At 39.4% G+C, this 26,594-nt stretch overlaps 1 protein-coding gene across 6 annotated transcripts in view; it reads left to right on the top strand.

Annotated features, from left to right (window-relative positions):
- TRPC4 (transient receptor potential cation channel subfamily C member 4) overlaps positions 1-26,594 on the top strand; it is a 134,926-nt gene that overhangs the window by 72,551 nt on the left and 35,781 nt on the right. For all 6 annotated transcript variants that reach the window (XM_077806624.1, XM_077806617.1, XM_077806612.1 and 3 more), the window contains 2 exons: positions 6,448-6,784; positions 23,867-24,006. In XM_077806624.1, the coding sequence (XP_077662750.1) occupies positions 6,448-6,784; positions 23,867-24,006 (477 nt within the window). The remainder of the gene's footprint in view (positions 1-6,447; positions 6,785-23,866; positions 24,007-26,594) is intronic.

Below are 26,594 nucleotides of genomic sequence, written 5' to 3'. Positions count from 1 at the left end.
AAGGGGGCAGTCCACAGCTGTAAACAACAAAGACTAATAATAATGAATGAATCTGTTAGGACCTTTTTGAAAAATACCACAAACCTTTTCCATTTATAACCACTAGTGTTCAGTGAGTAATGTATTTGAGAAGAGTCACACAGTAAACAGGGAATAGATCCCAGGTTTTCTGATTACCAAGCTTATGATCTTTGGTGAATCTTGAGTAAGAGTATGAAGGTTATATTACCTCTGGATTTGGCTCTGGTGTGACTACTCCTGGAATACAGTGTCCAGTTCTGGTGTCCAGCATTCAAGAAGGATGTTAATAAATTGGAGAGGGTTCAGAGAAGAGTCACAAGAATGATTAAAGGATTGGAAAACATGCCTTACAGTGATAGACTCAAGGAACTCAATCTATTTTTGAGGAATTATTTAAGCTCAGTACCAATGTGGATACAAGAACAAATGGACATAAACTGGCCACCAGGAAGTTTAGACTTGAAATTAGACGAAGGCTTCTAACCATCAGAGGAGTGAAGTGTTGGAATAGCCTTCCAAGGGAAGCAGTGGGGGCAAAAGATCTATCTGGCTTTAAGATTAAACTTGATAAGTTTATGGAGGAGATGGTATGATGGGATAACATGGTTTTGGTAATTAAATATTCATGGTAAATAGTCCCAATGGCCTCTGATGGGATATTAGATGGGGTGGGATCTGAGTTACCCAGGAAAGAATTTTCTGTAGTAACTGGCTGGTGAATCTTGCCCATATGCTCAGGGTTTAGCTGATCACCATACTGGGGTCGGGAAGGAATTTTCCTCCAGGGCAGATTGGAAGAGGCCCTGGAGGTTTTTCACCTTCCTCTGTAGCATGGGGCACGGGTCACTTGCTGGAGGATTCTCTGCTCCTTTAAGTCTTTAAACCACGATTTGGGGACTTCAACAGCTCAGACATCAGTGAGAGGTTTTTCACAGGAGTGGTGGGTGAAATTTTGTGGCCTGCATGGTGCAGGAGGTCAGACTAGATGAGCATAATGGTCCCTTCTGACCTAAATATCTATGAATCTATGAATCTATTTAGCTTAACAAAGAGAAGGTTGAGGGGTGACTTGATCACAGTCTATCAATATCTACATGGTGAGCAAAATTTGATAAAGGGCTCTTCCGTTTAACAACGGTATATGAAGATCCATTGGTTAAAAGTTAAAGCTAAACAAATGTAGACTGTAGATAATGCCTAATTGTTTTAACAGTGATGATAATTAACCATTGGAACAACTTACCAAGGGCTGGGGTGCATTTCTTCATCCCTGGCAATTTTGAAATCAAGATCAGATGTTTTCCTAAAAGATATACTCTAGTTCAAACAGGAATCACTTGCAGGATGTTCTATGATTCGTGTTATGCAGGAGGTCAGAATAGATTATCAGACTGGCCGTAGAATCTATGAATAAACCAGTCCTCTATTCACTGAACCATACTGCTTAATATTATTTCTTATTAAGGTAGTGTAATGGATTTATGTGTCTCTAGTGAAAATCATACGCAACGCTTGCATGTACCGTCCACCCACAAAAATGAGTCAAGTGATTTAGTCTTGTTCAAATGATACAGGAGATTTGTAATACACTTGTACAATACTGTTAGAAATAAAGTCGACAAGTGTAAATCTGAAAATGCGTCTGGAGCAGATTTAGAGTTATTTTCAGGAGGTCTAAACAAAACACTTGGGGAAGGCCTGGATTATATATATGGCTGATAGAACTGGGTAGTTGAAAGAAACGGTTGCAACGAAAGGAGATTTATTGCAACTTCAGGAAATTGTTCACTAGCTATGCCAATGCTGTTATCATATAAAAGCATGAAATTGGAGGTCTGGACCTTTTGGAAATTAATAAATCATCTGCATCTGGACGTGCTGCTTCATGGATTCTGTTTTATATCTCTGCCTGTGTTCTGCACCACAAGAGCCACTTCACTATGTCTGCAGCTCATATAAGACTTACGTGGCATGTTTATACATGTTTTGAAACATGCACAGTTATTTTTGTCTCAAATTTTTACATCTGCTAGTTTGTTTAAAGTACATTAGATTAATATCTCATTGGTATTTGTATATGGAGTTACCTGGTGTTTGGCATTTATTGGAAGAGGACTTCTAGGTCATTGTTTTCAGTTTGCAGTTGTTCATAAACTAAACAGATAAGGGAAAGATAAATGGGAGATGAATCGCATCTTTCATTTAAAATTTGTGTTTAAATTACATCAGAGGTTCTTGATGTTACTTGGTTCCTGGAGAAGTGGACTTGATTTCCTTCAAAGCCTGCAAGATACTTTAATTACAATTTCAGCCTCAATGAAAATGACTCAGTGAGCAAATCCAAACTTGCCCTGTAAAGAGGGTTTCAGAGAATATGAACATGAACCCCCTCAAAACCATTTTCCCAGTTGTATTGAAACATGCTGCTGAGTTGAAGGGATCTCAAGGGACTCTGCTAATGGATATCAACTTTCATTTAAAAATAATATTCTAGCCTTTTTCATTGTGAAGATGGCCTTGAAAACAAACTTCATTATCAGCCAATGTAAACTCATCACTAGGCTTGACAGAAACAAGCATCAGGGCTACACTTCTGCAACAGGAAGCTAGTTGGGAGCAGAAACCAAACTCACATTTTGAATGGGTGTATCCCAAAGAATCATCTTTCTTACCCTTCCAAAAATCCTTAGGTTGGCATGGAAGACAGGAAATGTGAGGCAGGATCAGACCAGCTATCCATCTGTACTATATGCTTTCTTTGACAGTAGTCAGGACCAGATGCTCTTGGGGAAGGGGCAAGAAATCACATAGTGAACAGACAGCTAGAAGTTATCCATTTTGTTCACATATATGAAGAATTTGTAGTTTGGAAGGCCACAATTTTCCTTTATTTAGATCATGTAATAGCCATATGATCAGGCAGGAACAGAATCATGTTTGGGTATCGGGGCAGAACATTGTTTTATAGGCCAGCTCAAAAATGTTCCAGTTGGTTAACAAGCCTTGTTGTTACATTAACATTTTAATTTCATTTCACATTAATATTTTAGCCCTTTTTGAGATGAGAGTTGAGCAGCTGCTGCTCACTCCTACAGCTACCCTGCCCCAGGTACGCTTGGTATTGGCAAAGCACTGGTGCGAGTGAATCTCCCCTCCAGTGTCTACCTTGCAAGCTGCACAGTACCATTTTTGCCAGGTTCTCTCTCCAGAACTGCATAAGGAGGAAGGGAGGCAGGACCAAGCAGCAGCACTGAATGTGATTCCTACAGCCGCTCAGCCCACTTGTCTCCCGCCTGTGCCTGCCTGTCTGACTCAAGCTCACACTGGGAAGAAATGGGAGCCCTCCTTCCCCCAGATTCCTCATTACTATCTGTTAGCATATAGGCTTGTTTGTGAGCCTGAGATAGAATTTTGGGTTTGACATTTTGATACTCTTATATCTTATACTAATATGTGTGAAGAGCAATGAACAAGGAGACTGTGTGTTGCATTTCCCACAACCAGATGGGGCTTTTAGTACAGTGGAAAAAGATAAGGGATACAGTTAAAGTGTTACAACGTATGGTGGCAGTATAATATACAAGCATTCACTAGAAGGCTGCCTGGCTCTTCCCTCAAGCTAAGATCAAGCAACCAGTTAGGAGGGGCAAAGGGGTTGGGGCGGGGGCGAGGCATAAGAAACACTAAAAGCCGAAGAAAAGCCTGGCCTTGGCCAGAACACAACCCCACTCCTTACCCCCCCATGGAATACAAAAGAGGTGGGATGAAGACCCCAACTCATGACCCTCCAAAATGGCACATGACCATAAGTTGTAGGGGATGGGACTAGGGGTGTGCACTGAAGGTATATTTGGGCCTGCTAAGGAGAGGGAAATGGGAAAGGGGACTAGGGAATGGGGACACAGGCAAGGCTCTGAGACGTCAGATCTGGGAAGGGGGACATGGGGTAAATGCTCTGTGGCATCAGAGCTGGGAACAGAACACTGGGAAACAGACTCTGCTGGTGTGTAGAGCTATGGAGGTGCTTGCTTGGAACTAACCCCAATAAACATTGAATTGCCTGCACTTCGGACTTCTAGTCTTCTGCTTTCTGTCTGCATGACAAGAACCAGGGGACGCGGTGAAGGGATAGCTCTCTAACACTACCACCCAGGATAAACTTACTTCTCCTTATCCACCCCGGACAAGCCAGGGACACCTGCTTCCACCCCAAATCTCAGATTAGCCAGGGAAAAGTTGTTCCTTTTCCTGACTCCCTATATCAAGCAGGTGAGGCCTGGAAAGAGGGAAGGAGTATGGAACTGATGCATTTTTAGGAAATGAGATTGATATAGAATTGACAGATATTGTGGTGAGGGGGAAAGAGCATGGAACTGTCAAACTTGGGGGGGGGGGGAAGAGAAAAATATTAAATTCGGGGAATGTCACATGTTGCCAAGTGAGGTGGAAATTTTTTGAGGGACACCTTGTTAAAACATTGGCAGCACATCACATTGAAACAAGCTGCTGTACCTGCATGTGGTATTATTACAAGCAGCTCTAACTTGAGATAAACATCTGAAACTTTTAGGGCTTAATATTTTTCCTAATGAAAGAAACAGAGAACACTGTATGATTTTTCTTTTTCTTCCTTTCATGATTCTTACAGTATAACTTATTTTCCTTTTTCCCCTTTTCTTTTTTCCCCATTCAAAAATAACAAATTAATAGTCAGGGGATCAGCCTCAGAGCTAGTGCATGGTAAGCCGCTATATCTTTATTGAAAACACTGAAATTCTACCAGCATGCAGCAGGTTTGAATTTGGTCCAGGGAGTTGGTTCCCTTTAATTTTACTAACAAGATCCACACATATAAAGAAAGATGCACATTGAATTTTAATTGAGTGCCAGATTCTGCCAAACCTACAATGTAAAGTAATACTTTCCCCTGCCAGTAGTTCCAGTAATTTCAGGGACTATTTAAAAAGTAATATATTACTTACCATGAGTAAGGATTGCAGAATCTGGCCCTTTGTAATTATAAGGTTTTATCAAAAAGTATGACACATATACAACTTATAATTACTCTAAATGCATATGATTGGAATTCAAAGCCATCTAAAATTGTTCAATATTGATGCTTTAAAAAAAAATCCTTGAACCAAACAGAAACTAAATGAAAAATTGTTAATGCATGGCTCTATTAAGTTTTTAATTTTGATTGACTGCACTAAGAATGTGTGTGTTTGATGCAAAAAGGAGCATGTTTCTTTTTTAACCTTTACTCTGTTTGATGTGAGTGTCAATTCTACTATATGTCTGCTTATGTCAGTTCTATTACGTCTGTCTCCCAGTATCAAAGTTAGCATATGAACTATATGATAAAGGAAATCATATGAAGAAAAGTCTGAAATACACCAGAATCTTCTGTGAAACATTGAAAATGGGTATAAAGTGTATATATTTATATGAACAATTACAATTGTAGAAAGTACTTTTAAAGTTACTTTTAAGAAAAAGATCACAATGTAAAAATAAAAACAGGCACTAGGCAGTATACAACACATTGTAAAATAATAAAATAACACTGTAAAATATTGTAAAGGATGAAAATGAATATGAAAAAGGTTTACTAAGAAAGGCAGGGAGTATTAGGGATGGCAAGTTCTTTAGACAGAACTAAATTAGAGAATTGTCAGGGAACGTGATGGGGAAAAGCTTTTTTTTTTATTATTGTATTCACTTCTACTTTTTTAAGATGTTAAATTGCAGTCCTGCAACAACAATAATTCTTTGCATTGCCATAGTGACTTTTATCTGATGATCTTCACGTTCTGTTCAAGAGCTGAGTGAATAATGGGAACTTTTTTTGTGCATATGTATTTGAATCTAAAACAAATGTTGATACATCCATGTCACAACCCTTTTGTGTCTGATTTCCATTAACACTTGAGCAGTTGAGATTTACTAACGTAAATACTTTTGAAAAGTGAATTTTAAGGGCCAGCATTTGTGCTGTACACAGTGTGAGCTGTACCACTTCTGGGGGAGTAACATGAGGGAGTATCCTTTGGTAGACACCATCTCTCCCAAAAGCCCCTGGCTTCATGGAGGCACACACTAAACACCATCCTTTAGGATGAGATAGAGATGCCTGGAGTGCCACAATGCGGCTGAGCCAAATCTCTTCCTGTCCTCCTCACCCACCCTCTTTCCATTGGCTGACTTACTGGAGGAAGGAGGGACTTATCAGTCCTTGTTCAGATGGCCTACTATTATGACCAGTACTTGCATAGGCTGTGTAAATAGCATGGTGGTTTCTGAAAAGCTTTCCTCTATGCCCACCCAAAAGCCAATAACAATATGGCCCTAAAGTTGGCCTGTGGAGGAAATGAATGGGTAACAATCACATGGAATTGACTTTGTCCTTTCTTTCTTTTCCTTTAGTTTGTTGCCCAGCCCAACTGTCAGCAGCTGCTTGCATCTCGCTGGTACGATGAGTTCCCAGGCTGGAGGAGGCGACATTGGGCAGTGAAGATGTTGACATGTGCCGTGATTGGACTCCTTTTCCCTGTCTTCTCTGTGTGCTACCTGATTGCTCCCAAAAGTCCATTAGGGCTGTTCATCAAAAAGCCATTTATCAAATTTATCTGCCATACTGCATCCTACTTGACTTTTCTGTTTCTGCTGCTCCTTGCCTCTCAGCACATCAACAGGTCGGAGTTGAACATGCAGGGGCCACCGCCAACTATCATTGAGTGGATGATATTACCGTGGGTCTTGGGTAAATGTATTACTAAAGAAAATATAGTGGAAAATGTTTAATCCAGACATATTTTGTGAAGATTATTGAAGCAGGAATACATAGTGGAATATTGAATCATAAGCATTTCCATCCCAGAATAGAGCAGTAGGCCATCTAATCTAGTATTTGGGGACTGTATCAGGCAATTCAGAGGAAAGTTAAAAAAAGCCAGTCTGCTCCTGGCCAGTTATAATTCTATGCCATGGTAGGGGGAAGGGGGTAAGATTCAAGGGATTTTCTTTCTGACCTGAGCTGATGATTAATATATGCCCTGTAGCATGAGGATTGATAACTTTGTGATTTCTATCCACTGTAGTGCAGATGTTATTCTGATTTATATAAATTACCAATTTGAAATTTACTAGACTATTCACTTTTCTAAAAAAGTATCTATTTACTTCTCTTATCTTTCAATTTATAGTCCCTTTAACATTTTATTTAATACTTGTTTTTAGCTGTAAGGATGTTCTGTGACAGAGAACAAGACAGTTTATGGTACTTGCAGAACTTATAGTCTCAGAGTGTGTTGTTACTAATTTTAAATATCTCCAAAGGTCACAGCCATATTTCACCAATAATGAAGGTGCACAAATTATAATTAGCTCTGGTCAAAATTTTCCAATAAGCTTTTTAATCAAAAATGGTCATTTTCAAACAGGATTTTTTTCTGTGAAAAATTATTGACTAGGGCTAGTAAACAAATGTCAGTCAAAACATTTTGCCATCAGAAAATGGGGTATTGTTAAAGTCAAAAGTTTCCACGGTGGGGGACAAGGGGGAAGGAATGATTTCTGCTGAATTTTCTGTCCAGAAAATCAAAAGTAAACGTTTCTGCCTGGTTTCACCTAAAACAAAATATTTTGTTTGGGTCACCTGATTGTTAACCTGTATGTGCGCCTGAGCGGGTGCAGTGCCTCATGGGAGCTGTAGTTCCAGTTCCCTCGTGTCCCCATTCTCGCCTTTAGCCCCTCCTCACTAGCCACACTACATCTGCCAGGATGTACTGTAGTCTCTTTTATTTTGGTTTAGTTCAATCAAATCAGGTTTAGTTTGGTTTAGTTAATCAAATCAGGCTAATCTACAATAAGTCTGGTTTAAACCAATATAGGAGTGTCCACACAGAGGTTCACACATGTTTAAACCATTACATTGGTTTAAAATCACAACTTTAGTTAAACTGGTGCAACTGTCCAGTATCAATAAAGCTACACACAGATCCTTCCTCACAGTAGGCCCCTGACTTTCTTTCCATCCTCACAGTTCTCTATGAAGCTATTGCTCTGTCCACTTCCACAACCCTTCCTAGACTCCCCACCTGTTAGCTTCAAAGGAAAATGGTGATGGATTTTATATTTTTGTCCCAAATTGAGAGGGCCCCAGATAGTGTTGATCATGACATTTAGGATATGTCTACACGGCCCTGCAGTTCGGCCTATGTGGGTGTGAATTGCAGTATGTGCTGGCATGCTGCACTGTAACTCCCCCATGTGGAAACTGTGGGTGTAAACTAGATACCTTTCAGTTTGCATCTGCAGCAGCCACATGGGATAGTTAATGTGCAGCATGATAGCGCGCGCTGCAGTGCACATCCATGAGGTCCGAACTGTGGTCCCATGTAGAGAAGTCCTCAGAATGCAGCTAGATAGTGCCTGAACACCCATGGAGGGGAATGGGAAGGGACTGTTCCTCATTTGAGCCCCAGCAGTGAAAACTATCCCAAAGGGGGCAAGGAGGGGGTAGGATCGCACTTCTCCTACACTCCCCAACAGCAGGGATGCATGTCCAAAGGAAGAGTGAAACATGCACAGACTCCTGCATGCTGATATGCTCTGAGAGGGATTGTGATTTGTGAGGTATATTGCCTTCTAGAGTTTGCCCTGGGCACGGGGTAACATAGCTTCCCTCAGTCCCCAGGACTGGGCTACACCTCAGTGTCACAGCTGAGCTCCAAGATTTATTGTCCTTTGTTTGTTAAATCTGGTTTTTAATCTAAAAAGAAGCCAAAATATAGCTGTTTTTGCCAAGAAATTAATCAGCCTGTCAGGCTGGTTAGAGTTACAAATCATACTGACGAGCCAAGCTAATGTCAGGATTTGGGATTCAATTTTTTTAAAATCTTTTCTAATTAGTTATTACAGTTTTTGTATTAACATGAAACAAAACAAACAGAACCCAGTGGACCAAGTACCGATCCTTTTGCGCTGTGCTCTGGCACATTTCTTCCCTACAGATAGAAACTCCTATCTTGAGCAGAGAGCCTTCCTCAGCTGCCCTCCAGCTGCTCAGCTCCAGCCTAGCAACTCCAGGCTGCAGTTTTCCAATATCACAATGCCAGGAGGGCACAATACCCCCTCTCCCCAGTGTCCCTGGATTGGGGGATAATCAATCTTCATCAATACTTAGCTGTTATATAGATCTAAAATGCTTTAAAATGGATAGTATCGTTTTCCCATTTTGACATATATGTAGGTAAATTATGCATTTCTGCTTACTGGATGCAGATACATTTTGAAGCATATACTGAACTGATGTAGCTCTAGGGTAAAAGTCTTATTTTAAAATTGGGAATGTAACCAACTAATCCACTTTCCCAAAGCAAAGGTTATCCTGGAGCAGCTACAACACATCTCAAGGCTATTAACTTTTTTAAACAATACACTCATGTTTCTTTCTCCTTGTTAAGACAGTTCTGAATGTCATTTACATTTTAACGTTACCTCTCTTATTGTAAAAAGAAAAGGAGTACTTGTGGCACCTTAGAGATGAACACATTTATTTGAGCATAAGCTTTTGTGAGCTACAGCTCACTTCATCAGATGCATGCAGTGGAAAATACAGTGGGGAGATTTTATATACACAGAGAACATGAAACAATGGGTGTTACCATACACACTGTAATGAGAGTGATCACTTAGGGTGAGCTATTACCAGCGGGAGAGCGGGAGGGAGGGGAAGAACCTTTTGTAGTGATAATCAAGGTGGGCCATTTCCAGCAGTTCACAAGAACATGTGAGGAACAGTGGTGGCGGGGGCGGGGGGGAGAGAAGGGGAAATAAACATGGGGAAATAATTTTACTTTGTGTAATGACACATCCACTCCCAGTCTTTATTCAAGCTATGTACATTTGCCAAACTGGACAGTCTCTATGCAAAAGAATAAATGGACACAGATCAGATGTCAAGAATTATAACATTCATAAACCAGTCGGAAAACACTTCAATCTCTCTGGTCACGCGATTACAGACATGAAAGTGGCAATTCTTGAACAAAAAACTTCAAAAACAGAATCTAACGAGAGACTGCTGAATTGGAATTAATTTGCAAACTGGATACAATTAAATAAAGACTGGGAGTGGATGGGTCATTACACAAAGTAAAACTAATTCCCCATGTTTATTCCCCCCCACACACTGTTTCTCAAATATTCTTGTCAACTGCTGAAAATGGCCCACCTTGATTATCACTTCAAAAGGTTTTCTCCCCCTCTCCCCCCGCCCCCCCAGCTCTCCTGCTGGTAATAGCTCACCTTACCTGATCACTCTTGTTACAGTGTGTATGGTAACACCCATTGTTTCATGTTCTCTGTGTATTTTCCACGGCATGCATCCAATGAAGTGAGCTGTAGCTCATGAAAGCTTATGCTCAAATAAATTTGTTCGTCTCTAAGGTGCCACAAGTACTCCTTTTCTTTTTGCGGATACAGACTAACACGGCTGCTACTCTGAAACCTCTCTTACTGTGAGTACAGACAAATGGGAGCTATACATATTCCTGACTTATCCTCAGTATGGATCTCATAGTACATATGGCTCCATCATTTAATACTTAGGAAGCATTAAAATTGTCCATAATTATCTAAACTCTCTAAAGATCAAATATTAATTACCATTTTCGTACTAGTATGTAAGAGACAATGCGTATAATTAACACATTTTATGAGTCCTTAGAATAGGAAACGCTGTGGAAGAACCTGTATCAGGCTACTTACTCAAAGAGACAGTAATTTTATAAGAAAAAAAGATCATTTAAGGAAGTTTCTTCATTCTTTTTTTGTTTTACACAATTTACATGATTACACAAGTTATATTACAATACCTGGTGATTATCTCTGCAGTAATAAAAGCCTGTGTACTTAGGACTAAGGGAATAAAACTAAAAAAGAAGAACTTTTAGGCTTAATATCTGGATAAACTTCCTGACAGGGAGATCTATTTGTTTGTGGAACAGTCTCCCAATTGAAGGGGTGGAACTCCTATTTAAACAAGACTAGATGTACAATAGGGAGCAATCCTTCACTGCCAGGAAAACTGTATTATTTTTAAGGCTACTTTTTAGTCACGGGCATTTTTAATAAAAGTCATGGACAGATCACGGGTAGGAAATAAAAATTCACAGCCTGTGACCTGTCCATAACTTATACTATATACCTGACTAAATTTTGGGAGTGCCACAGGTGCTCGGGGGGTTGGGGGGGGGAGCACAGGCGCTGGGAGGCCAGTCCAGGGGGTGGCACGGGTGCTTGGGGAGGGAGTCCGGGGGGCACCATGGGTGCTCTGCTGGGAGCAGCCTGGGACCCCCTCTGGTGCTGGGGCTGGCGGGGCTGGCAGGCTCTCTATCCAGCTTCTCAGAAGTGGTGACATATCCCTCCCTAAGCTCCTAGCTCCGCGAGCTGCCAGCTCTGCAGCTCCCATTGGCTGGGAACCATGGGAACTAGAAGCTGAGGGAGGGACATGTTGCCACTTCCGGGGAGCCCCCCCGTAAGGTAAGTGCCGGACAGAGCCCTCATGCTCTCCTGCACCCCAACCCCCCTCCCTGAGCCCCCCACCCAAACCCTTCCTGCTGCTGCTGGGAGGGGGGGGTGGCCCGAAACTGCCCCAGCTGTGGCCAGTGTGACTGGCCCAGTCATGGCTCCATGACTTCCGTGATCTCTGTGACAAACCCGCAGCCTTAATTATTATTAATTATGAAATTGGCATCCCAAAGTTTGCTAATTGTTTTCATAGGAAAAATAAAAAGACATTATCCCTGCTCTGAAGATCTTACCACCGTTGAGGCAATGAGCAAGAACAATAAACAACAGAAGTGAGGGAGTGATACAGACAAATCTTTTTCATCACTAGATTCATGGATTCCAAGGCCAGAAGGGACCATTGTAATCATCTAGTCTGACCTCCTGTATAACACAAGCCAGAGAACTTCCCTAGAAAATTATCACTAGCTTCTATGTGATCACCCTGTTGCCCCTCTTCACTATGCCAGCAATGTAAAGTAGGTGAAACCAGACAGAAACAGCTCTCTCCTGAAATGTCTCTGGTGTAAGGGGCTTCCCTAACCAACATACAGCTGCCAAACCAGCACTACGGGAGCCCAAATCACAGCCCCTGGTGTAGAGGACAAGTCAGAGGAGAGATGATACATGACTGGAGCACTGCTGCAGTCACACTGTTCTCAGCTGACAGACAATCCATAGGGGGCCATTGCAGTCATTGTCTTGAGTTTAGAGCAGCCCTGAGGCTGCTCTAATTTATGTCAGACCTCCAGATAATTCAAGAATAGGAGGACAACAAAGTTGACTTAAGCCACCTTTGTCTTTCCCCCTCCAGTCTTGCCCTTAGCACAGGAATGGAGGAAGAGACAATAAGGACATTCACTTCTATGAATTCTATAGTCAATAGCTGTGTTTTAATAAACTCATTGGTGTTTTTCCCAGTCTGTTCTGTGGGAACATAGCAAATGGCAATGGGCTCTTGATATCATAGTAATATTAGGTTGGCATGCATATACTTCAGATGGCTGTCTTTTTTCTGGACCATTCTGCAAGTGACCTCAGAGGACATAACAACAAGAGAGAAAGTTTCTCTGACAAAAAAAAAAAATCACTGCATTGATAAGGCTCACTTACCATAGTTGTGCTAGATTGCTGGGGGAAAGAGTGAACAAGAGTGTCAGAAAAAGAAAGAGAATAAAATATTTTCCTCAAAGAAGATGAGGAACTTCTATGAGAGGAAAATTCTTAAGAAGAATCATTTGAGTTCTGATAACTTTATTATTAGTAGTAGTATTCAGATTGTAGAATTTTCTAGGTTGGGTCCATCTCACGTTCTTGAAAGGGCATGGAAAATTCCTATTTTTCTGTTGTTAATTTTTCTGTTGTTAATTTTCATAACACTTTTAATATTTCAGCATGGGGTTGTTTGGATAAATTGAGTGTGTATTTCTATGGTCTTCTCTAGAATATTCAGCTTACTAAGGCTCTGGATAGTATTGAATGTAAAAAGAACAGGGATTTAGTCGGTTTTTTTTAACAATGTTTTTCCATGCCTTGTTCTTTCTGTCAGATTGTTTGATATAGGTTATTAGAGAGTGAGAACCTGTAGGGAAGGAGGAGGCTTGTAAATCGTGCAAAATACACACCTTCATGGCTTAAGAAATTCTAGGTGGGATGCATGGGATAGTATAGTCTTATTGAGCATTGAAAGCAAAATGTATCTGAATCAAGAGGTGGTGCTAGCCCACGGGGGCCCCAAGCCAGAGTATCTTCGGTCCCCCTCTTACCGATCCCTTTAAATAATAATTGCATTATTTCTGCAAATCAAAAAATATACCAATACAATATATAATAATATACTTGTTAAGTCCATGTTAAATAAGATTAATGATATTTTTGGGGTAGTACTAAACTGGGGCACCCTGGAACTGCATGGGGCAATTGCTTAGTCTGCTTATATCTAGCGACACTACAAACTGATATGCAAAAGTTCAGTGTGAACTGTTTATAGATATGAAATTAATGGGGGCATCATTACCAGTAACAGGTCAGGAAAGCATAGCATAAAATATTGATCAGCAGGTACTGGAAATTGGGTTGTTAGAGGGAGCAGAGATAAAGGGTGATGTGGCCACCCAGATGAAATAGCACACAGTCAGGTGGAGACAAAGGAAGCATGGTGGAGGAAAATAAACACTTACATTATGGAACAGATCTCTAGCCAAGAAGATTCAATGAATACATATGATATCTGTGAGCTAAGAGAGTAAGTTAAGCATAAATTATGTGACCTTCAGAACCACTGTAACCCAGGGCTCAAAAATGAGAGGGAACGAAATCCTGCTTTTTCACATAATATTATTCGTTTCCTTTGTTCTGCATATTAAGGTTGCCCAACAGCTTCCATTATAAGATCCTTCTTTCAGTTGCTTATAACTTTGCCAAACTGTAACTGTTTGGGCTACAATTTTCTTTGCAGGATGTCAGCTAAAATGGTTGAGCCATTTCCAAGAATGAAGGTAGAAATTTTTTGTTTTGTTTTGCCCATGTTAAAAACTTGAACATCTTATGCCCCCTACCCCCATATTTTGTAGTCACAAATGGATGATGCTAACTGAACAAGCAGGTATTCAATATTTTTTTTAATCTCTTTATTGTTCAGTGCTTGACCCTAGGCCTTTTTAACTGCACACCATTCAAACCCTGCTGTGAAGGAAGAATTATTAATTTCCTCATCGGCTTTTCTGTGATGTGTATAACTATAGCATCTGATATATAATGTAATGTATGAATAGAAAGCTCAGAATATAAAGGTAGTTCCTTTAATGAACAATGACCTTTTGAGCCTTGAGTTTTACATAGCCTTTTATCAGTTATGACTGACTTCCCTCCCAATGGCAATGGCTTAGAATGACAAACACTCTATTTTTACAAGATAATATAAAAGGTTATAGCATCCAGGCGAGCATTTATCCCAGTCTGCTGTTTTACTGCAGCCAGAACACTTTATTGATGGAGTCAGTATTTGGCAAGACAGTACATAATACCTGGAGCTTGGTCATATTTTTAAGCAAGCAAGCGCCATCACTGATGTTATTCCAAAACTGAAATAATTTTATCTGCTAAAGTTACAAAATGTGCAGCTTAGAGGACTATTCAAATGATTTGTTCTAGTACACATAAAAGTACTACTGAAAAGGTTAATGTAGTTCATAATGGTGACTCATTCTGTCACTACTATAGAACTATGGATTCATGCAAAAAATATTTTGAAAAAATATAGGACAATTTAAAATTCAAATTTGACTATATATTCAGTTTAACAATGAGATTAAGTGCTTACTGATTTTCAGAAATGCCACAGTGACTTGGGAGCACAAGTTTAATTGAAAAGCAACAGGGTTTGTGCTCCTAAATCACTTGGGCCCAGCTCCTCAAAGGTATTTAGGTATTTACCTCCCATTGATCCTTTTAGTATCTGAGCCATAGGCTCTTTTGAAAATCCCACTCTTAAATGATAAATATTCTAGATGAATATCTCCATTAAATTGCTTACCGGGCACTGAAGCACGGTAATTACTAATTAGAGTAACAAGAAGTGTATAAATTAATTAGTATAGGATTGTAGCAGTGAACTGTTGGGCTTGATGTTAACGTGTATAAAATTAAGGCTCTCTGAGGTAATATAGATATAAGCCCAGGTTTACCCGTTTTATCCCCCATAGAATCTTGTGAAAGCAAGAAACTAATTTGTAAGTTAAATAAACATAATAACGGTCGGCATATTAAAGCCACAAGCAATGCCAATGAAACTTTAAAAGATTATAAAACATATTCCGCAAGATTTATACCTTACATGGAGTGCAGGACATATTTTGTTTTAAATTGCTATATACAGGCTTCTGTGCAGAATATATCTGAGAGAGTGGAAGGAGCAATATCCCATTTGTTGAGCAAGGGTCAACAGCGGCACTTTGCAAAAATATTGTTTGCTTCACTATATTTTTTGCAATAATTCCAGTATTTCTCCATTTGTGACACTAAAGACATTGTTATCTGTAAAAAAGATTTTCCAATTCTGCCTTCATAAAATTAAGAGTCTTCATTAACTTGTTCCTGGCAGAAATTAACCATTTCCAAAGGGGAAAACATGGATTTTTAAAATTAAACCCTAGCCTGCATCTGAATTTCTGGAGTCAAATCAAAACCATTTCTCCTACTTTGCTGTTTTCCCCCCATAGAGTGAGACTTTTGCATACATCACAATTCAGTCTATATAGTGGGGAAATATGTGTTCATGTCTGTTTCAGTTCCACTTGGATACAATTAGATAGATAGAGGGATGGATGATTAAAATATTAGCTAGATGTTGTCATGAATTTTAGTTATATTCAGCAACTGGTTAATTAACAGCTTGATCCTGTGAGGTGCTGAGGACCCTGACTGCCATTGAAGCCAGTGGGAATTAAGGGTGCACAGTACTTTTTAGGATTCAGCCCTCATTGCCTTTTGCCTGTAGTAGGTCCATAATCTCCCAGAGTCTAATTAGGTACCTAAATATAAATGAAGGGGCTGAATTTTAAGAAGGTTTGGAAACGTTGGCAAGTAATAACCATTCATTCACGGTGGCATTAGGGTACAGAAAGAATTTAGTTCCACAGCTCATTCCCAACAAGAGTCTGGCACAGCTAGCTCCTGCAGACGTCTTCTCCTCCCTGGATTGTAAACTACTGAACCACTTAAAATGAGATTTAGACAGTAAATCAAAAGAAAGCAGCTGAGGATGTCAAAGAATGAAAAGGAATACAGCAATTACTGTCTGTTCAATAGGTCTATTCAATTAGAATCCTCAGGGTAGTTTAATAAAACACTCTGTTTGTAGCCTCCATGGCACAAGTTGTTTTCTTTATTAACCTGAAGAAATGTACTCAGATACTGTTTTTTTGTGTTTTTGTTTTGTTTTGTTTTTTTGGTTATTACTGGCGTCTCATATCCTGCAGAGTCTAAATAAGTTAGCCACGACCAAATGCTCTGCACACAGAGGGCCTTTGAAAGAGGCTGACCAAAGAATACTTTCAAAAACATCTAGGACCAGTTTTTTAAAGGTCTCTAGGTATCTGAAAATGCAGATCGATTTCTAGTGGGATTCTCAAAAGTGCCAAGGCCCCTTTTGAGAATCCTACTAGAAATCGATCTGCATTTTCAGATACTAGAGACCTTTAAAAATCTGGTCCCTACTCACTTACGAGTTTATTGTCAAAATAAACATAAAAATTGATGCCTTTGATATACTCAAGACCATGAAAACTTCATTTAACCCACTGAGGCACCTCCTAGTTCACAGGATCCCAAGATGGGTAAACCTGAAAAGTTTTGGCTGTTCATTTCAGAAAAACCCAAAGGTTCCTAAAACAGTTAGCCATACCAGACTGAGCTGAAATTTCACAAGATATTCAGTGTTACTGCTTCTGGTCTGTCAGGTCAGAAATACTGTGACACCATCATCTCATGTATTATTTCTTTGCCAGAGCCTTGAACTGCAGTGGCATGACAAAATGAGAGGAAAAAAAGGGAACATAATTAAAGCAAGGTAGATGTACTAAGTTACGTCTCATTACAGCTATCGCTATAGTTATCAACAACAATGCCTATGTGTTTGATAGTAACATTTTGGCAAAGGATTTTCAATGTATTTTTAATGTAACTACTATATCTATATACTTGGTTTTGGAAAGTGCCAGAGTACAGAAAATGGCAGGATTCTTATTTTATTTAATTAATTATTTAAGAGACAATCCCCCTGTAATGGGCGCAAGTGGGCCCCTCTATTTTCTGCCACTTCAGCACCCACAGATCAGCCTGAGACCTCTGCTTTGGTGCAATCACCCATGCTCTTTATTTACAGTACAAGTTCCCACCACCTTGTAGCTACAGACAGCGTCAGGCTCACAGCCTCAGGGACTGCTAGCTTTTGCAGCCAGCAGGGGAGAGCAGCCTCTAACTCCCTAGATCCTCCCTTTCCTCTTCTCCTGGCTTCCTTCCTGCCAGCCTTTATGCAGGCCCTGGCTAGCGAGGCTGGCAGCTGTCCCCTATTTGCAAGTTTGGCCTGGGCTTACTCAGCCAGCTCCAATTCCCCTTTCCTGATTGGAGCTGCCGTGACAGAGGGCTGGCTCAGGGTTTCCTAGCAAGCACCCTGTCACACCCCTAAAAGATTTTAGCTATCTTGGCAAATGGTTAAGGGCTCAATACTACTGTCTATACTTGCACTGAGTAGTACCCCACTATGTAAGTAGTTCAACAATTGGGCCAAAATCATGTGCTAAGGTACTATTCCATATCATTACAGGTGATAGAATTGAGCTCTAAATATTTTGTGGACGGTTCAAAGCAGATTGCCCGAGCTGTTAGCACTTGCAAGTACATCCCTGTGCAGTATGCATATTTAATACCACCCATACCTAGGTACACATTCGGGGCTGCTGGTCCCTCCCACCACTCATGCTGCCACAGCTACGTTTTGTTGTTACCAAGCTAGCTCAACTAGAGTTAGCGTGATTATGTCCCCTGGAGCTGGGAATCACATCTCCGGCTTGAAGTATGAAAATAGGGAAGTGAAGGCAAAAAGGGCCTGCGTAGGTCCAAATGGTGATTTAGTGGCAGAGCAGGGATTAAAACACCATTATGGCTCGCTTTGAGTCCCATGCTCAATTCACTAGACCATACTGCCCCTTTAATCCATCTCTTCTTGGCTTCGTATTCCATATGTGAAAAGTAGTTCATTGTGCTAGATGTAAAATAGACCTGTAAAAAGGAGGGCCTTTTAGGGGGAAGATCCAACTGCCATTGAAGACAGTAGAAAGATTCCCCTTCATTTTAATGGGCATTGGCTCTGGATCTTAATGAGCTTTTTTACCTGTGAATAACTATCAAAGGTAAGTTCGTCAGCTGAACTATTTTATAGCTTCATAAAAAATGTTTTGTCATAAACCTACCTGCAGGCAGTAGTTGAACTTGGCATGTCAGAAATTCACTGTTGCAAATCTTGATAGTACCCTTGCATCTTACTTCCCATCATTTGATGTTGTTCAAAGCAATATAGCAACGGAGTGGCTGGCCAATTGTGGGAAAGGTGGGAACCAGCATCTGAATGGGATCCACAGATATTTTTTAAAATCTAGAAGTATTTTTACTAGTTCAAAATACTGTTTCTCTTGCTTCTTTTTCAACCAGTCCTGACATTAATATATACAATGAGACATTAGTCATGACTTTGAGAATTCTGGAATATACTTATAAACAACAGAAAGCAGTTTTGTGTTGTGGAGACAGGATAACATTTTCATGAAGTTTCCACACATGCTTGAGAATCTATTTTATTTTGTAATCATTCTGGATTTGCTTTCTGAAAGGGGATTTAACCAAGATGCATCTGATTATTTTTGTCAATTTATATATCATTACTTTGGAATTGATTAATTGTTTTAATGGGAAATGGGGGATAAAGTGTTGTTTAAAAGTAAAATTTATGGTGAATGATTTAGGAGATTCATTAATAATGGGATTAATCATCCGTGACCAAAAATTTTTATAATCTGACAGGTATTTGGGAGTTTACGTGAAAGGAGATTTTGGTCTCAACCCAAACCTTAGTGGATGGATATCTTCATCACCCAAAACATTACAACATTTGATATCTTAATTAATTGGCACTCTCACCATAGATGCCAAGGAATAAAACAAGCCAGAGACTGAACTACCCTTCCCCCATTAGAGTCACATTGGTGAGGCCGTGCAAGGAAACTTGTATTGCTATTGTCTGTGCTGTTTGTGTTTGGTAGATAAAAACGGATAACAGTATTTTTTTTTTATTTTGAAAACAAGTATCAAAATAATGAAATGTCCTTTTCTTAAAATTAAGCTGAATCTAGGTTTTTTTTAAGAGCCGTTTGATTTTTGTTGTTGTTGTTAAAACTGTTTTTCAGTGAGAAAAATGGCTTTTCAAAGAAGATAAAAACTTTTTTAGGAAATTTTTGTTTCCTTTGAATATTTTTTGTTTCAGTTTTTCAAGGAAAAATGAAAACTACACACATTTTGATTTTCTGGAAAACTGAATTTTTTTAGATGTTTCAGTAAACACGGTGGGGTTTTTTGGTGACATTTTTCAATTTCAGACAACGAAATCCCCAATTTTTCTAAACCTGAAAATTTTACAAAAATCTGAAACAACAAAACAGTATTTTTTGAAAAACCAAAAATATTTCAATTTTTAAATTTCTTCTCTTTTTTTTTTTGTCAAAAAACTTTTTTTTAAATTTCCCATTATTGACCAGCTCTGGTTTTATACATTATAATTCTCAAATTGGCCTCAAGACAAAGTCCCATTCACCAGTTTTCTGCTTTAGTGGTAAGCAGCCAGCTTTGGGTCTCCACTATATTTGCTGTCTTCTATTGAATTGCATACAGCTTGCAGTGTTCCTTTTCTGGCTTGCAATCCACTTAGAAGTGAACAAATGTTTCATCTAATGTGTGTTCATCATCTCAGCATGTATTTGCAGTGCCCAAGCTCTTTCAGCTTTCTATCTTTATGCTCCAGCATCAGATTATAAAGATGGCAGACAAGAGTTTAAAAGTCAAGCTCTTTATAGGCCCTCTTGAAAGCATTTCTGCCTTAAGAATGCCGTTATGAGACCTGTATTTCATAATTAAAGAGACTATTTGCAATTTCATGATCATTTTCTGAAACCTAGGCAGTGCTTGGAACAATGGTTTCTGTAATATGGCTGATTTCTGCCCATAAACTCATAAAACTGACAAAGAAATGCTAGCTATTTTTAATTTCTTTTATGAACCGTCTGGACATTGTTCTGTTGTAGTTTAGATAATGCTTTGAAAGCATTTGTCATTAAGTTATTATCTGCCAGAAAAAACAGCCCCCAGCCTTTGTGAGGTTGTGTCAACTCAGATCTTAGGCTGTTTGCAATGTCAAATTATTTCAGTAGCGATGCTTCCCCATGACCACTTTATTTTAGTTCCCGTAAACGTTTGTCTTACTAATCATCCCAGCGCCATTCTGCATTGTCCTCAAGCAGTATACTAAGTGGAATACTTAACTGATACGAATTAGAGAAAAAATTATTTAGGTTGATATAGCCATGAATCTCTAAGGCCTCCTTGTGCTGGGGTCTTTCCATTTACACAATTGTCTCTATCCTTGAATCTGGTCAAATTTCCCAACAGCAAGCCTGTCATAAATATAAAGGGAAGGGTAAACACCTTTAAATCCCTCCTGTCCATAGGAAAAACCCTTTCACCTGTAAAGGGTTAAGAAGCTAAGATAACCTCGCTGGCACCTGACCCAAAATGACCAATGAGGGGACAAGATACTTTCAAATCTGGAGGTGGGTGAACAAAGGGTTCTGTCTGTCTGTGTGAGGCTTTTGCTGGGAACAGATCAGGAATGCAGACTTACAACTCCTGTTAAATTAGTAAGTAATCTAGCTAGAACATGCATTAGATTTCCTTTTGTTTAATGGCTGGTAAAATAAGCTGTGCTGGATGGAATGTATATTCCCATTTTTGTGTCTTTTTGTAACTTAAGGTTTTGCCTAGAGGGATTCTCTATGTTTTGAATCTGATTACCCTGTAAGGTATTTACCACCCTGATTTTATAGAGGTGATTCTTTTACCTTTTCTTTAATTAAAATTCTTCTTTTAAGAACCTGATTGATTTTTCATTGTTCTTAAGATCCAAGGGTTTCGGTCTGTGTTCACCTGTACAAATTGGTGAGGATTCTTATCAAACCTTCCCCAGGAAAGGGGGGGTAAGGCTTGGGGGAATATTTTGGGGGAAGACGTCTCCAAGTGGGCTCTTTCCCTGTTCTTTGTTTAAAACGCTTGGTGGTGGCAGCATACGGTTCAAGGACAAGGCAAAGTTTGTACCTTGGGGAAGTTTTTAACATAAGCTGGTAAGAATAAGCTTAGGGGGTCTTTCATGCAGGTCCCCAAATCTGTACCTTAGAGTTCAGAGTGAGGAAGGAACCTTGACAAAGCCAAATTCAGGGTCTCTTAGTGAGGTTAGCACCTCTATCACTCAGTCCTTTGAAGAGAGGATGACTGAGTGTGATGCTTCCTAGGGATACCTTGGTTGTAAGGCACCTCACTATCACCTGCCTTTAGCATGAGGATATCTTGTTTATTTAACAAAGAAATTGTTTATTTAACGAAGACTAGAGATTCAAGAAGAAGCAAGTAGAATTAATGGAACCAAATGATTACATTTAAAGTAACACGCATTCAAGTCTAGACTTATCTAACAAGATATTTTCAGGGCCTGTAGAGTTTAGCTCACCTCAGAGTCTTTCTCCCAGTATTTTACAGTCTGTCTGTCTGTGACCCTTGGTACGTAAAACATGCATGCTGGCAGCTTGTCTCCTAGGTGAAGAATATGGACACATCCCCATAGCCCTAGATATATTCCAAAAATGCATTGTCTTTACTCATAAACAGGAGGCCCCTCTGACTTCCCATTGACTGTTTTTTCCTGAAGGCTTCTTGTATGTTCTGCAAGAACCTGGCTCAGTGTGTAAATTGCCTTCCATTGTGACGCATACAGTACTCAATTTACATATAACCAGACAGAGCGAAAAATGTCTGTTACCTCCTGTCTGAAAGGAACGTGCTTGTCACCTCCTGGTGACCTGCTTTACTTGCAGACCTTAAGAACATAATTTCCAGTATAAATACAAAACTCTTTAAATATTATCCTTACATACATTTTGCAGTGGTTATGAGGACTGGTGTGTTAATGGCTCTCAAGACAGACTTCACTATAATGTAGATATCAGACCCTGGGGATCCCTGTAAACTCCTCTGCACCCCTTATGCCCTCTGCCAGTTGGCATGAAGAGGTCCCTGGTCACACTCCAATCTCCCCACTCCAAAGTGACTGACATTCAGCAGCACAGCTATAATGGGTCGGGTATCTCTTTAAAGGGGATGCTCCTTCCCTTATATAAGTGGACAGCATCTCCGCACTATGATGTAGCAGTAACCGGTGCCGTCTATGTACACTGAGTCCTGCCACCTGACAACGTTCAAACTTTTTGTAACCCTGACTTATAACATGTGGTAGGGGAACAAAGATTAGTTTCTTACCAGCACTGTGTGTATCAGGCCCTTTATTTTCTGATGTCAGGGAAAAACATAACAAAACTATCTTTGGCACCAATGAAGGCAAAAGAGGCAATTCCTCCTTGGAGTTGAGTCTGACATCTCCTCCGTGTAGCCACCTTAGGTGAAAATATTGATTATGACCAAAAGGCAATTCCTAATTATAGAGTTTATTAGTACAGAGCTCATCAGGCCTCTGCCTAATGCTATTGAAAGAGACGACTAAGGAAAAGGCGATAAACAACATATGGGTATTTCACCCAAGTGTAAATAGAGGATTTCAGTCTCCATTGCTGTCAGCTTGGCACCTTTAATGAACATTTAAATTCACTTAGAGAAGAAAGTAAAACTGAAAAATGTGAAACTTCCACTGGTATCTTTAACCAAAAGACTGTACATATTTACGTAAAATGTACATTTTAAATGCTGTGTTTTAGAGCCTCATAATATGCAAGCATTAATTCAGCACATTCTCCCAAGGAAGGCCTTTAATTATTATAGCTTTAAAGTGTCTCCACATGCCTTTCTTTGGAGCTGTTCAGTTGAGCTCACATCACACGCAACATTTCCCAGTGGCTGTAAATATTTCTGTATTACTGTGTCAAAAGCGATACACGGGGAGTACACCTGAAAACTGTTCCCAGATCACCAGATTTAAAATGAATGTTCTATGTTTTTTTAATATTTCAACTAGAAATATTTTGCTGATGACACTAAGGATTTAGAAGATATAGGAGATTTGTTACCTACCATTACAAACAAACAAAGTAGAAATCTCTATACCCCATGATAGCATAAATTTCTATTGAAATACTGTAACGGTCAGTTTCTTCAGTTATGCAGTTTCCATTGGGATCCATTGGAACACACAGCTAAGGACAGAATATGGCAATAGTTGCTATGTTAGACCACTTTTTATACACTCTTTAGAATGCAATGAAAAAGTAATAGAAGGAAAGCAAAAGAAAATGAAGCTGTATGCTTAGATGAATGACAAGTCAGTTCTCCCTTGCTTAGTGAATGCATTTTGGTAACATGAATCAGAAAATGAAGTCTAAAATGACTGATCTGTATACAATTCTTCTGAAAACCATGCTTAGAATGAATTCTTTTATATTTACAGGTTTCATATGGGGTGAAATTAAACAGATGTGGGATGGTGGACTACAGGATTACATTCATGACTGGTGGAACCTAATGGATTTCGTAATGAACGCCTTATACTTGGCAACAATTTCTTTGAAAATTGTTGCATTTTCAAAGGTAATCATTCTATTGTTAGCTAATATTTATAAACAAATATATTAAGTAAATAAGGTTATACTTTTTGACCTGCTTCTATATTTTAAAGTGTCTTAGATTGATAAACTACTATAATGACTCAATGAATCACTTTACTAACCTGTCAGTTTTGCCATCTGTAAAATGGTTTTATCTGTGCCACAGTATGTTGGATGGCTTAATTCCTCAGGATCAGTAAAGCATTTTGAGATGTTTGGATGTAAGGTACTATAAAAATGCCAAGCTTTATTATTATTAGGTGTGGATATTTGTACAAAAATGTATTTTATTTCAGATAGTCCTTGCATAATTTTTTCTACTGCAGCTTTATTACTAAGGTAGTTTAATAAATAATATGCAACCTCGTATCAGGATTGCATGAAAAATTCAAATAAAAACTTTAAAAATATCAAAAAGCAAGATTTTCACATTTTTGAATGCTTTTAGTCCAATTTCATCAATAAACTGAAATTTACTTTAGATTTTGGCTAAATAATAGAAGCATTGTTGGGTTAAATTTGTCCATTTGGCTCACCATTGTCCTATTTTTTGAATAAGAAATATGACATTATTAATATTTGAACTTTCTTCCAGAGAAACATCCATTTGTTTCAAAAGCATGAATAGTTGAAGGCTGCATGTTTTCCATGTGAATTCACAGTTTCATGGACATTCCTTGTAAAAATTAAATATTCCAGTTTCAAAATGGTCTCGAATGAAAGAAAAATATATTCAAATTACATTTCAAGAAAAATGTGTCAGCACTTTCACACATCTCTAATCACCTCTGAGTCATCATAACTTTCTAATTTATATTATTCATTATCATCATTATATTTCAATGACTTCAAGTTTATTTCCATCAACTATCCAATACTACAGGGCCAGATTCTCTCCTGTGCCAGGATCCAATAGGCTAAGAAGAAAGTGAGCATCCATAAAGGAGCTGATTACAGCTCCCTATTCTCAAGTCACAGCTGTTCTGGCTGCAGCTGTGGCATAAGTTTAGAGCAGCCCCGGAGCTTCTCTAATTTACGTCAGCGATGGTTCATAAGTGTCCATATGCCCAGTTGATAATTGGCAGAGTGGAACAGAGGCCCTACACACACCTGACCTGCCATCTCCCTCTTCTATCACATCAGGTGTTTCTAAAATTTTTGCCTGCATGACCCCATTTTCACACTTACTGTTTCCTGTGACCCAGACCACAACAAAACAACATAGTGACCAAGTAATCCAAGAAGTTTGCATATTAAATATATTTAATGCTCGCTAATGTGACACATGGCCTTGCACGTTGTGACACAGCTTCTCAAAGTCCGGTGATATGGTAGAAATTGCATATCTACTCTCCAATTTGACATCAATGGTAGAGCGATACTGTGACTTGACGAACACAAGTGTGCTGAATCCAGCTTCACGCAATTACTTGCTCATGAATGTCACCATCATTTTCAAGGTGCATGCTGAGAATTCAGGATAGTCATTCTTCACAGTGAACCAGAATTCTGGGAGAGAAAGTTGGGCATATGTTACTCGCAAGAATTGATCAGAGGATATTTTGATGAGCTATTCGATTTCAACTGTTGGCAAATCCATGGTATCAGGCTTGCACTGAAAGTATTTCACACCCAATCATACATTGTCATGTCCAAGTTGAGGGGAAAGGATACAAACTGTTCCTCCATCTGGCTGAGATGCTCAGCCATCACCTGTGTGGGAGGCTCAATAATTTCATTGACAGCCAGGAAATTAGGAAGCTGTGGGAATGATTCCTAATTTGTCTCTAATAGATTATTCTTCCAGAAAACAATTTTCTTCTTCAATCCTGTGAGTCAATCATCCGATGAAGTGAGCTGTAGCTCACGAAAGCTTATGCTCAAATAAATTTGTTAGTCTCTAAGGTGTCACAAGTACTCCTTTTCTTTCAGCTGAAGAATGTGGGTGTTCTTTCCTTGCAGACCTGTATGCACTTCATTCAGTTTCCTAAATATGTCTGTGACTTAGCCAGGAAGGCACATCTTCCTTTGGTCACCTAGAAAATCAACAAATTCACTCTTTTTGCAGTCCATTGCTTGTCTCTCAGTTCAAAAAATCATCCCAGTACTTTTCCTCAGTGAGCTTCAGTGTGGAATAAAAACATGTCATGATCAGATCCCATGTCTTCACACAGTTTTGCAAACAGATGCATGCAAAGAGGCTGAGTCTTGATGTAGTTCACAATAGAGGATACTGCAAAACTTCACCTACCTCTGGACTCAGAGCTTTACATGCCTGTCGGTCTCTGTGAATCATGTAGTGAGTCCACAGAGCAGACAGAGCAACTTTCTTTACCAAGGCATGCAGACCTGCTGGTGGCCTGCAATAGACCGAGCTCCCTCTGTGCAAAAGCCTACAATGTGATCACCCAGGACATTTTTGTTTTGCATATAGCCATGTAGTACATCGAACATTCCTTGTGCTGTCTTGTGTCCAGGAAGAGGGAGAAAGAACAGAGTGTCTTCAAGGATTGCACACTCCCATGTATTTCACAAAAGCAAAGAAATATGCATCAGGACCCTCAGTGCTCA

Source organism: Eretmochelys imbricata, chromosome 1 (assembly GCF_965152235.1).
Source record: "Eretmochelys imbricata isolate rEreImb1 chromosome 1, rEreImb1.hap1, whole genome shotgun sequence".
Taxonomy (NCBI): Eukaryota; Metazoa; Chordata; order Testudines; family Cheloniidae; genus Eretmochelys; species Eretmochelys imbricata.
This window is presented reverse-complemented; position numbering and strand designations above follow the sequence as displayed.